At 40.3% G+C, this 13,705-nt stretch overlaps 1 protein-coding gene across 2 annotated transcripts in view; it reads left to right on the top strand.

The window, feature by feature from the left end:
* RYK (receptor like tyrosine kinase) overlaps positions 1 to 13,705 on the top strand; it is a 63,966-nt gene that overhangs the window by 13,235 nt on the left and 37,026 nt on the right. For both annotated transcript variants that reach the window (XM_068954215.1, XM_068954214.1), the window contains exons 2-5: positions 7,439 to 7,560; positions 9,384 to 9,483; positions 10,706 to 10,840; positions 13,261 to 13,317. In XM_068954215.1, coding sequence (XP_068810316.1) covers positions 7,439 to 7,560; positions 9,384 to 9,483; positions 10,706 to 10,840; positions 13,261 to 13,317 — 414 coding nt within the window. The remainder of the gene's footprint in view (positions 1 to 7,438; positions 7,561 to 9,383; positions 9,484 to 10,705; positions 10,841 to 13,260; positions 13,318 to 13,705) is intronic.

Raw genomic sequence — 13,705 nt, 5'->3', positions numbered from 1 at the left:
TAGGGAGCTGCCTGGGTAAAAGTGTGGGGTTTTTGCCTTGAAATGAGAGCAAAGCATTGGCTGTCCTGTTTTCATGTGAGTTGCTTTAGATTAGTCAAGTTCAAGTAATGAGGAATTAAATCCTTCAGTATTGTGCGTTCTCTGCATATGGACTTATTTAAGGAGACTTAATATACCGCTTAAATCAACAGAAATATTCTGCAAACCTTTTCCCCCTCTGCAGTTTGTGTTGCTTAACAATTTTTCTGGGTACTCCTTTTTAGGTTTTCCTCTTTCTTAAGTATTTCCATCTTTTTAAGTTTTACTGCCTTGCCTAGAAAATGATTATTGAAGAACTTCCCACGTTCCCTAGTTCTTTGTAATGCTTCGTCCATTTATTTCTTCTAGAGCCATCTGTTTTCTTGTTTCATCATTTTATATATGACATAAATCATTACATACTAATTTGGATCTATTCCAGGATGTTCTGAGTGCTCCATTGTATTTGCCCTACTTAAAATGCAAGGTGGGGGAAGTTTCCAGCACCTTAGGAGGAACCTGATGCCTTGCAGAACTACATTTTTTTTCAAATGGTATCAGTCAATATCATTTAATATAGCATTGCAGTTTACTAAGCATTCTTCTTGAAATCTGAAATACTTGGAAAACTTGATTCTGCCTCCTGTTCCCAGCAACCTGCTTCACTTAGGTTGATTACATTTTTTTTTCTGATGCTTTATTCTGAGATGTACATGTTTTAAGAAACGTTTGCGATTGTAGGTTTAGATCATGTCTTGACTGCAACTTGCTTAACTTGATACCATTTTTAGAAGGCGCGTCTGCATGGTTTGAAGAAACTTAGACTACCTAAATAAGGAAGCAGTGCTATTTCAGTATAAGCTTGCTTTAAGCTGCTGCTGCTGCAGTCCTGCTCTCCCTATTGAGTACTCTTTAGCATTCTCACTAATTCAGCGGGTTAAACTGACAGAGAAGTATCACCCACTTTTTTTATGCGTTGGCTTTTTGCCACCTCGACTCCCTGCACTTGGGCTGATGAAGGTTTAGGTAAGTAAGGTTGCAAAGGGGGGTGTAAGTATGCATGTCTGAGGGGGAAAAAGGTGAAATGGAACCAAAGGAATGCTGCATTAATTAGATTTAAACTATCATGGTAATGGAGCCTGAAGTGCTTCCTGCAAACTCCTTAACCATTTTTAATGTCTGTTTCCGAGAGAGTTAATGTTATCATGTACTCAGTCTGGAAATCTAAGTAGTGAGGCTGGCGCAATTTCATTGTGTATTAAAAAGTATGTAGATACAAGGAAAAAATATCTAATTGAGTAGGAATAGTTCACAGCTAATACTAAACGAGAAGAACGGAAGCTACTTGACTCTTCACTGAGGCTGATTATTGTCCTCTTAATCAGAATTTGCAGAGTGACACTCAATTTAATCTGCAGAATGTGTTTGTAATGGTATCCTCGCTTGCTGTTTTAAACAGTCCAGGTTTGTTTTTGGAGGCTGGCGGCCTGTGCAACAGTGTTTTCCCATTGCAATCCCCTAGAGAATTCTAGCCTGACCAACACATGTGCAATTGAGAAACATATTCATTATACTAGCAAAAATATATTTCCTGTAGAAGTCTATTGGAGCCATTTACACACACTCTATTGCGGGGTTGCTCTAGCAATATCTGTGAGTATGGGGAAATTCCCCTTCTTTCAAGAGGAAGAATCACAGAGCCAAGAAAGCTCGTGAGTGTAGTGAGTGGAGTGATGACAGCCTGGATCAAAAATACCTAGTTCAAGTGACTAACAGGCAAAACACACCTTCCTGCCTGGCTACCTGTCTGAAGAACAGGAAAGTTGATTTTTTTTTTTTTTTTTAATTAGTGGCAGGTCAAACTGCACTACTTTACATGTTGTGCTGGCCCGATGGAGATAAATGATTTAGACAAGGCACTTCAGGAATGTAGGATTTTTAAGGAGTGGGAAGGAATTAAAAAAAAAAAAAAACAACAACACTTAGGGATGGATGGATGGTCCACAAGCAAAAAGCAAAACTATACTACGGAGGATGGATTCTAGAATGATTAGAACTTGCTCATCTGTTGTGGTCACAGGTTCTTAGTTTTGCATTGCAAATTGAATTTTGCCTGTAGTCTGTTGCTGGAAAATCACACAGAATCACAGAATGGTTGAGGTTGGAAGGGACCTCTGGAGATCATCTAGTCCAACCTCCCTGCTCAAGCAGGGTCCTCCAGAGCATCTTTCCCAGGGTCGCATCCGGACAGGTTTTGAACCCTTCTCCAGGGAAGGAGACTCCACTGCCTCTCTGGGCAACCTGTTCCAATGCTCTGTCACCCTCACAGGAAACACGTTTTTTTCTCAGGTTTAGGTGGAACTGCCTGTGGTTCAGTTTGTGCCCATTGCCTCTTGTCCTGTCGCTGGGCACCACAGAGAAGAGACTGGCCTCATTCTCTCGACACCCCCCCTTCACATACTTGTACACGTTGATCAGATCACCTCTCAGCCTTCTCTTCTCCAGGCTACACAGGCCCAGCTCTCGCAGCCTTTCTTCCGAGGAGAGAGGCTCCAGTCCCCTCATCCTCTTTGGAGCCCTCCGCTGGACTCTCTGCAGTAGGGCCATGTCTCTCTTGGGCTGGGGAGCCCCGAACTGGACACAGGACTCCAGGTGAGGCCTCGCCAGGGCTGAGGAGAGGGGCAGGATCACCTCCCTCCACCTGCTGGCAACACTCTGCCTAAGGCACCCCAGGAGACCATTGGCCTTCTTGGCCACAGGGGCACATTGCTGCCTCATGCTTCACTTGTTGTCCACCAGCACTCCCAGGTCCTTCTCTGCAGAGCTGCTTTCCAGCAGGTCAACCCCCAGCCTGTCCTGCTGCCTGGGATTACTCCTCCCGAGGTGCAGGAGCCTGCCCTTGCCTTTGTTGAACTTCATGAGGTTCCTCTCCGCCCAGCTCTCCAGCCTGTCCAGGTCCCTCGGAATGGCAGCACAGTCTTCTGGTGTGTCAGCCACTCCCCCCAGTTTAGGATCATCAGCAAACTTGCTGAGGGTGCACTCTGTGCCTTCCTCCAGGTCAGTGATGAATACGTTGAACAAGACTGGAGCCAGGACTGACCCCTGGGGGACACCGCTAGCTACAGGCCTCCAACTAGACTCTGTGCCACTGACCACAACCCTCTGAGCTCTGCCATCCAGCCAGTTCTCAACCCACCTCACCGTCCACTCGTCCAACCCGCACTTCCTGAGTTTACCTATGAGGATGTGATGGGAGACAGTGTCCAAAGCCTTGCTCAAGTCCAGGTAGACAACATCCACTGCTCTGCCCTCACCTACCCAGCCAGTCATCCCATCCTAGAAGGCTATCTGATTGGTCAAGCATGATTTCCCTTTGGTGAATCCATGCTGACTACTCCTGATCACCTTCTCGTCCTCCACATGCTTAGTGAGGACCTCCAGGAGGAGCTGTTCCATCACCTTTCCGGGGGGGGGGGGGGGGGGGTGAGATGAGGCTGACAGGCCTGGAGTTTCCTGGCTCCTCCTTCTGGCCCTTTTGGAAGACTGCGGTGACATTGGCTTTCTTCCAGTCCTCAGGCACCTCTCCTGATTGCCATGACTTTTCCAAGATGATGGAGAGTGGCCTAGCGATAACATCCGCCAGCTCTCCCAGCACTCGTGGGTGCATCCCGTCGGGGCCCATGGATTTGTGGGTGTCAAGTAACTTCTCTAACCTGATCCTCCTCCACCAAGGGAGAGTCTGCCTTTCTGCAGCCTTCCTCTCTTGTCCCCAGAGTCTGGAATTCCTCAGCACTGGCCTTAGCAGTGAAGACTGAGGCAAAGGCGGCATTCAATAACTCTGCCTTCTCTATATCCTTTGTTATCAGGGCACCCGCCCCATTCACCAGTGGGCCCACATTTTCCCTAGGCTTCCTTTTGCTATGATGTATTTGAAGAAGCCCTTCTTGTTGTCCTTGTCCTCCCTTGCCAAATTTCATTCCAAATGGGCCTTAGCCTTCCTCGTCGCATCCCTGCACACTCTGACAACGTCCCTGTATTCCTCCCAAGTGGCCTGTCCCCTTTGCCACATTCGGTACGCTTCCTTCTTCTGTTGGAGTTTGGCCAGGAGTTCCTTGCTCAGCCACGCAGGTCTCCTGCCCGCTTTGCTGGACTTCTTCCTCAGAGGGATGCACCCATCTTGAGCCTGGAGGAGGTGATGCTTGAATAGTAACCGGCTTTCTTGGACCCCTCTTCCTTCTAGGGCCCTACCCCATGAGAGTCCCCTCTTGAGGTCCCTCAAGAGGCCAACGTTAGCTCTCCTCAAGTCCAGCCTTGCAATCCTACTCATTGCCCTGCTCCCTCCTCGTAGGATCCTCAACTCCACCATCTCACGGTCACTGCAGCCAAGGCCACCCCCCAACCTTCACCTCTCCAACTAGACCTTCTTTGTTTGTTAGTACAAGGAAAAGATTTGTTATAGGGGAAATGTTTTAATTGACGTTACTCTGATTTATAAAAATGAGTGGCTGTCGTCAAGTACCTTACAGCAGTGAAATACTGACATTTTTCAAGTGTATGTGTAGGAGTTTCCATGGTTTCAGAAAATATTTGTGCAAATTCACTAGATTTCTCTTCTGCGAGTGCTGTTCAAAGACGCCACCTTTTAATTTAGCAAGTTCCTGATCCACAGTCACTGGAAGCAAGGAGGAGTATATAGTGAAGTGTCACTGTATACTTGTCTTGGTTTTTGTTTCTTCCCCGGGCATCTTCCATTGGCCCCTGTTAGAGACAGGGTACTAAGCCAGCCAGACTTTTTGTTTTTTATGAGTTATGAGCTGTGTTACAAAACTACTTGGATTATTTTTATATGCCAGTCTCTTAACTGGAGTGTAACTTTTTGAAGCAATAAAACTTGAAATTGATTCTCATGCTGCTCTTGTATAATGTTGTTTGAGTTCATGTAATTAACATCACCTGGTAGTATCTAACTTTTTATGGCAGTGCAGGCATTAAAACATTAGCAGTTTATATAATCACATCACTAAGTTTTGTAGCGTGCTGCCTCCATTGAAGCCTAAAAATGTCTTTTTTGGGTGGGGGTCATTTGTTTTTGTTTGTGATGTTTTTGCAGATCTAGGTTTTTACACTTGAAAGCTTCAACAGGGTAGCCTTTTATGTGGCTTCGTATAGAACAACGTGCTACTGTACACGCATCCATTTTTTTAAACCAGTTTCTCTGTAAAGATTATATTACCTCAGGGATTATCCCATTGAAAATTCTCTGATGTTGCAAGTTCTGAAACAGTGTTTCTTTGAACCTCTAATCATTGAGAGCATTTATCAGCAAGAGAAGTTTAGCTATTCCAAAAGCAATTTCACTGTTCCAAAGGTGAATTTTGATTTTATTTTATTTTTTCCCCACCCCGTTATTCTTTTGTCCTAATCATTTTTTGGAATAAATTGCACTTACTAGGTTTGATAGAATATTTCAATAAATTGATGCCTATAAGTTTCCCCATCTTCATGTTCAGATCTAACTGCAAGTGTCTGGTGTTTGTGAGCTCTTTCACACACTCCTCCTGCATTTAAATCTGATGCAGATTCTTATTTAGATGTGTATGCATGTGAAAATAATCTAGGCAAGTTGTTTTGGAATCTTATTTTCTGTTTATGTGAATTCAAAGTTTTATCTTGATTCAAGCTCTATGCGTGTGTATATATTCGTGGGTGCGCTTTTGCTTGTCACTTGCCATTAAGATTTGAGCATAAAAATGGACAAACTGAAGGTTTAATTTTTTTTAACACTTGCACCTTTTCTGTTTAGGATCTGATTTGAGAGCACTTCTCTCTGGGATTCCTCTGTTCTATTGATTTATTACATATATCCAGTCTCTCCCCTTCCTCCTGTATCTGTGATTATATGCTATTGGGTTTTGATTTAAGTTTCTGGATACTAATGAGCCAGTAGGGAATAGAAGTGGTTAATAGCAACAGAATTGAAGGGAATCTCTTGGCTGTCTTTCTGTGCCCTATGAAAATAAGGTGGGTTAAACCTCATTCTGGAATAAGAAAGCAGTTATCACTTTGCCCTGATCTGTGCCCAATTTTTGCAGTAAATAGGAGGAATTACTTCTCAAGTTGGTTCTCTTCCCTTTCTTCAAATGCAGCTTGTCTGCATAGTTCTAGTCACTATATTTGATTTTTTTTTTTTTTCCTTCTTAAAAAAAAGCATTTCATGCTTTCCTAAATTCTTGAAATAGTTTCAGGATGCCTTGAATGCTGTCTTTCTAGAATCATAGACTCTCTGATTTTCTTAACTTTCTAACCGTAATAAAAATAGCTCCATTATTTATGTTCCCAATTGTATGATGAATATTTTAATTGGACTGTGTCCCCTCTGTGTAGCTCATACTTGCAGCATGCACCTGTGTCTGATTTGCTGAATTATGCTCTTAGTATGTCAGTAAATCACTGAGCCTGGATAGCATTTGACTGGGAGGAATGGAGGAAAACGCTGTAGATAGACATAATGGGACTGATCATAAATACAGTATGGTTTTGCACTGAGATGGAGCTGGCATTAATTTTACAGCTACAGGGGATGGGGTTAATTTGTAGTGCATGCTTTGCCGCTAATGTCACCAATGGCAAGCTGTAGGGTCCTGTCCTGCATCTTGAAATATATGAAGCAAAAGATAGAGATTTTCAGAATTCTTTATATCAGAGTATGCATCTCGTTTAGGAAAATGCACTGTAATGTTCCTCAGGAAATAGCTTCGTGGATCTCTCAGTTTTCTAGGTTTACAATAAAGTTCAGAAAGCAAATGGTAGCCGCTAAATACTAGTGCTGCTTGGTGTACAACTGTCTCAAACTCCTCTGGTTACACACTTTGTCATATGATCTAATTACATTGAAGTTAATCCCACAGTGCTTATGTTTCTTGGCCTAATCAGTTTGGAGAGTGCTCAAGAAACAAGCTCTTCCAGTAAGAATTACTTGCAATTAAAGAACTGATAAGCCAAAGCAAAGCATTTGGAGTCCGCAATTATAAATAAGAACAAAATTGGACCTTTCTTTCCCAGGAAAAGACAGAGATTCATTCATGAGAGTCTGTAATGAATTCTGGGGTTGGGGGGGGGGAGGGATATGAAAAATCTTACCTTTCCTTCCATGACATTCCTTCCTTTGTCAGTTTATTTGGCTGTAGCATCTCTCTGAAAATGCTGCTTTGTAAGAATTTGAAGCGCTCTTGTGTTTAGCTCTAACATTAGCAGGTCTGGAGAACAGTGTTTTTGAATTTTGAGGCTTTAGGAGGTATGTGCCTAGTCATCCGAAAAAAAGTGGAAGTAATGGTAGTGAAAGTTGTTTGTCAGAACATGCGTTACTGCTAGTTCTGCTTTTCCCTCTTACTTTGGTTTTTCTTTCCTACTCTCGTTATAGGTCTTGATGCAGAGTTGTATTATGTGAGGAATGATGTTGTTAATCACTATGCGTTGTCCTTCAATCTCTTAATTCCCAGCGAGACGAACAATCTTCACTTCAGTTGGCATGCTAAATCCAAGGTAAGCAGACGTAATTCCTGTTCTGTGTTTGAGTATTTGGTGATTTGTAAGTTCCCACTATTGTAGTTGAACTGTCTTTTTCTTTGCAAAAATTATCATATGCTAAGTGCAAAATAATAATTATCCTAAGTTCTTTATTTTTTTATCTATATGATCAGAGGCAGTGACTTAAGATACTGTATGTCCAAACTGTCTTTTTCTTGTTGTGGAAAGGTTAAGCACTTCTTTTGAAGTATTTTACACTTATTGCTTCAGAATAAACAAATATACAAGTTACCTGGTTATGGAACGTCTTTTGGTGGTGAATTGAACACACAAAAGAGGCAGCCATGAACTGGAGTCTCTGGTAATGTAACCAAAAGTAGAGCAGTTGTGTTCTGGTGATTCTAGAAACATATGCTTGGAGAGAAGTACCTATAAAAGTGCCTATCGTATAGGGTGTTATTACTGAGTCCCAGGTGAAGGGACTTCTATTTCAGTTAATCACCATTGCTGGAGCATGCAGCAACAGCTGTCATAAAGATTGCATATGCTTTTACATTTGAAGGACTTCCAGTTACTTAAATTCATCTACAATAGTAAGCTTTTATATGTTAAGTCTCTGCCAAAAGTTCAGTCTTTATTTCTCTAAAACATGAGCAATGTTTGTTCTTTTTTTGTGTAAGACTGCAATAGAAAGCAGTAATATGTAATAACTTAGAAATGAAACATCGGAAGATACCTTCTGCTAGTGTTCTTCCATCCAAGTTGTAGCTTATGTAAATTTTGGCCTGTAAAGGTATTGGGTAGAATGCAAGCCAGTCCTTTTACTGGATATTGCAGTCTAAGTTCTCAGGCAGTAGATAATGCACTCTGAGTGAAATTCAATCACTTACCATTTGAATATGATCTTTTAAGGAGTTTCCCTATTGTTACAGCTTGAGCTATGAGCTAGGTGCACCACTAACCCTGTTTCTTGAGTTTCCTAGGGCCTATGGGTGAATTTTTGATAAGAATTTTTGAGCTTCTGTAGTCTTGCTTCAGTTACTGTGGTTGCACCATTGTATGTCTTCAGACAAAATACTGCTGCCAAAACACTAATCCTGTGGGACTGGCATAGTGCAATTTGTAGGGGTTCAGATGTTGGATCATGTTTCTACTCTTGACATCTTGACTAAAAAATTACTTAACAATAACTTGATAATATAAATGCATCTTACTGTATTTGGGGGTGGGGGGGAACAGGAGAGAAGAAGAGGGGACAGACAATGAGACCAAATTCATTTAGCTGAGTGCAGAGTGGTAGGATAAGTTTCCAGATGGGGACTCATGGCTCAGTTACGGTAGGTCCTATTCTCTGTGTGACTGAAGAGTTGCAGGATCAGCCTCTTTAAGCGGAAACAAAATCTTGACGTAGTTGAATAAGATGTTTTTAAGCAATTTTGGCCATATAGTTTATAACTGGAAAGTTAGACTAGATGAGTGGGAATTTTCCTAACTGCTGTAGCTTTAGTGAGTAGGCTTTTGAACAAACAAGTAAGAGTAAAAGTATCAGTGAATGAGGCCTTTTTTTTAAAGGAGCACTCTAATTTCTGGCCTAAATTTTCAAGAGTGATTTCAAGAATGGCTTCTGTTTTGGGTTTCTTAAGTCTCAAAAGTCCGATATTCGGACTTCATGTAAGAAAGTTCAGTTTGGGCATCTAAAATCCCTAGCATTCTCTGGATAATTTTTTTCTTCAAATTCAGAATTTGTATTTTATTTTCAGAATTAAATAGCATTTCTTTTTACTACTGGAGAGACTTATTTTGTTTACCTGTTTTTAATTTTCCAACTGTTGTTGCAGGTTGAATATAAACTGGGATTTCAGGTAGATAATCCCATGGCTATGGATATGCCGCAAGCCAACATTTCATTACAAGGAGAGGTTCCTCGCATACTCTCAGGTAAATAAGCGAATTTCTACCCCCAGTCGCCCCTCCTTTGAAGCGTACGCCTATATTGATACTAATAATGCTTTCTGATACTTGGTAATAATTCTTTGTTTTTTCCAATGTGTGTAATGTTGCATAAGAACATTATCTGTTAAACGTCAGATGTTTATAGGTCTTCTGTGGCAGTTATGGCACTGTTAAGAGGGAATTATAAATTGAAGCTACTAGTCTGTTTGAGAGTAAATATTTTTTCCCGTGTTTGGTGGAGGATACAGGCCTTCCTAGTGAGGAATCATGGCATTTTTTCAGTATATACTAAATTCCTGTTCCGTTTCAACAAAAATTAACAATTGCATGGATTTTAAAATCTATATCCTTTAATTTCTCTAGCCTATAGAGATGTAATTTCAGGAAGCATAGGAGTTGTTAAGACATTGATGTTTTTAATGGTAAGTTTAAAACTGGGAAAACTATTTTGAATGTTTACTAGCTCCTCCATAGATTTTTATACTAGAAACAAATATATTTGTTTTGGAAACTAATAGAAAAAATGTATTTGTTTCAGTGTAAACATCCATCATTCCTTCCTCATTCAACTGCGATTCCTCACTGCCTCGTTCCTCGTGAGTTAGGTCCACAAGTGCAAATGAAATACTTATTTTCTTTTTGTATTACTTTTTTGTGCAAGCAGACAGAGAATTGGACTTGTTCTCTCTGCTCTGCTGACATTAGTAATACTGATATATAAGCGAGAAAATAAATTCTGTCGTATTAGTTTTAAGTTTTTGGTTACAGACAGATTTGCAGAGACCAAAAGCTTCAAACTTAACTGCTGTGAAAAAGGCTAACTTTCATAGCATTTTGAAAACACAATGAGGGAAAAACAGAATCCTCTGTTTTTCTGTGATAACAGGAACTAGCCTGGGCTTCTCTTGTGAGAGCGCTTTAACCTCAATGCTAATGGATGGCTAATGGTTATCTACCCCCAGATATGATTTGTTTTAGTAATCTATAAACTCCACTATGGTTCACTTAAATTTATTTGAAATCTGTAACCATTAATCCATTAATACTTGTCTGAAATTACAAGGATTGAAGACTAATGTTCCTTTCTTAATAGGAAGTTCTTTAAAAATGTCTATTTAAAACATCATATAGAAAGAATCAATCCTTTAAAGATTGTTTTACCAAAATGTCTGAAATATAATCAAACTTAACTGTTGTTCATTTGCAGTGTTTCGTGTTGAACTCTCCTGCGCTGGCAGACTTGACTCTGAGGTCACAATATTAATGCAGCTGAACTTGACAATAAATTCATCAAAAAACATCACAGTCTTAAATTTCAAACGAAGGAAAATGTGCTACAAAAGTAAGACATTTAGTTTCAAAAATTCAACAACTGTTAATGTTACAGCAGGATAGAAAAAGGGCGTGGGAAGATATTTGATGAAAGACATGAATAATAATAATCCACCAGGATAAATGACAAAAAGTAGAGGAAGAAACTGGAGTAACATTTGGCCTTTCAGAGAAAAATGAGGACTTTTTTTTTTTAACCAAAAGAATGGACAAATTCCCTAAATATGCCCAAAATATGTGAAACGAAGGAGGAGGGCAGGAAAGAAAAGGGTTAGTGATGAAGTTAGTATGTTGATGTATTCTGTAGATTAAGACTTTTTCACATATATAACAAAAACCCGTTTTCTCTGTTGAGCTTGGAAGGAAGAAACTAGTTTTCTCAAAACTACAGCACTCTAAATACTCGTATTGTTTTAAGACTTAACAACTAAATCCACTTAGCTTACAAATTGAGATAAATTCAAAATGGATCATTTCATGAATATAAGCAGGTGTTAGTCTTTCAGACTTTGAGTACAAAGGATGGTAAATAATGCAGACTTCAAACATCCTAGATCAATTTTTGTGTGTTTTGACTTAGGGATTGAATCTGCAAGCACAATTTGTTCTTAGATTGTTACTTTCTCCTTTTGCCATTTCCTGCAAATATCTTCATAGGCATTGAAAGAAAACTGTTTTGGAGAATCACAAGAACTGTACCCTTCTTAAAATTGGCTGCAACATCCTAATCTCAGGCAGATCGTGAAGATGCCCACTTCTCTCTTTATGTGCTTCTGCTGGTGTTGTTCCGTTTGCTTAGAGCCTTTGGGGACACTAACCAGTTTTCAAAGGGGAGCCTCTCACTTCTTTTGGCTATGAACTTCAAGTATGAACTTGCAGAAAACGTGGACTTTTTAGAACATAATATTACGATACTCATGCTCCTTGCATTGATGTTATGGGGAAAATAATTCTTAATTCCAATTAATCTAGTAGAAATAGGTCTTACTGGTAAAGAATATTTTGAACAACAGCCATTTTTACCTTTACTTCATGTCGTCTTAGGTGCTTTTTCAACTATTCTAAGTGGGGGAAGTCTGTACTGCTTAGCATTCATAGTCTGCTAAACTGCTGAATGAGCAGAGGAAGTTTCCGTAGGCGCTTATACAGTAATTGGGCTGTGAGGCAAAGCCACTTCCTAAATTACATAAAAATAATTCTTACTAAGATCATGTTTCTGTGGGTTCATGAAAACCTGAATTACTTTAAAAGTTGTATATGGAGTGGTATAGAGCATCTTGAGATTCCCACTTGAATTGAGTGCGTGAATTAAAAATATATAGGAACTTGTTAGTGGTTTTGCTCGCAGCGTACCTTAGGAGAAACTCTTAGGTCTAAAAAAGACAAAAAGTAAAGGTCAGATGTTTTTTATTTTCTTCCCAGGGTTACTTTTTGCACGAGTTGAGGCTGAACTGGCGTACCCAAGGGGTCAGAGGATTACCGGGGGTGACACGGGAGGACTGGCCTGGGTTTGAGAGAGTTCTTTCCAGTTGGGAGCAGGAAATGGGCTCTGTGAGTGGGACTGCTCCATTGCAGCTGCAGAAGTCCATCATGTTGTCTCAACTGCCTTGTGAATCCTCACAGTGGGGGTTCATCTGGAAGACTTTGCCACAGCTTGTTTTCCCTTGTTTTGCATCTCTCACCTTAAAGGGGCCAGATTTGTAAAAAGGGGATAAATCTTCACTAAGCTTTTTAAAGAACCCCTTTCACATGAGAACCTGAGTATTGTCCTTGTGGCTTTTGTTCCATTTTATGAGTGTCTAAATAAGCATTGTCTTTTTCATCCTTAAGTTTAAAACCGCCCTCGTGATTGCAGCATCAGCTGACAAGGGGAGGTACCCATGGCCCAGTCCCTAACTTCTTCCTAGGATAAGTGTCATGAGACAGGAGCCATAATTTCTGCCAAAAACTGAGAAGTATTGAATGAACGCTCAATTAAGAAATCATTTCTTATCCTAGGGTAAATGATTCTGTGAGTTTGTTTAGTGTGTGTGTTTGTGTGTATTTATACAGACACCCCATACTCTGCACCCGCTCTTTCTACTATCTGCTCCTTTGGGATTTTGTAGATAAACCAAAAGGGTTTGGAGGTAGGTAGATTCTGTGGGTTCGAGCATGGCCTCAGCAGACTCTGCTGACTGTGATAGTTTGGAGGAGTACCTAGGTATCAGTATTGAAATATATCTGACCCATATGTCTTAAAGCTTTAAGTGTTATTTTAAAGTGGTTAGCTTTTTAAAATGGAAATCTAGAAATAACTGTAGTCCTTCAGTCACCTTGCCTATTTGGAAGAGTGGGTTTGTTTTTTGAGAAATGAGGCAGTGAACTTCCTGTTAAGAACTACAATCATAAATGTGTACCGAGCTTAATGGTTTTCCCTCGTCTGTTTAGAACTTGAACCAGAAGCGAAATCTCCAACATCTGACAAAAACAGCAGCAAAGCTATCTGTAAGTAATTTTGAGTGTGCCATTTACCTCAGTTTTAAACAAATGAGAAACTTGCAGCATTCCCTATGAAAACATTCCCCAAGTAATCTGCACTAAACCAGTGTTTTAGTAGGTTTTTATTAGTCATTTTAATGGGAGTATATACTGGTGAAGAGTGAGGGGGGAGGAAAACTGTTTCTAATCTTATAACAACTTTTTTATATCTTGATGGTGCTGGTTTCCATGCATAACTTTGATCTATTTTCTTGACTTCAGGACCTATTGGTTTGCTATTTTAACTTGTCAATATTGAATGAATGGAATGAGGTGATTTCTTTTTCTTACATGCCTCTTCTAGCTGAAAACATCCCTGTCAGTGTGCTCAGCTACTGTGGCACTCACAATGTGA

This window comes from Struthio camelus, chromosome 9 (assembly GCF_040807025.1).
Source record: "Struthio camelus isolate bStrCam1 chromosome 9, bStrCam1.hap1, whole genome shotgun sequence".
Taxonomy (NCBI): domain Eukaryota; kingdom Metazoa; phylum Chordata; class Aves; order Struthioniformes; family Struthionidae; genus Struthio; species Struthio camelus.
Note: the sequence above shows the minus strand (reverse complement) of the source record. Positions and strands in the feature narration are given on the sequence as shown.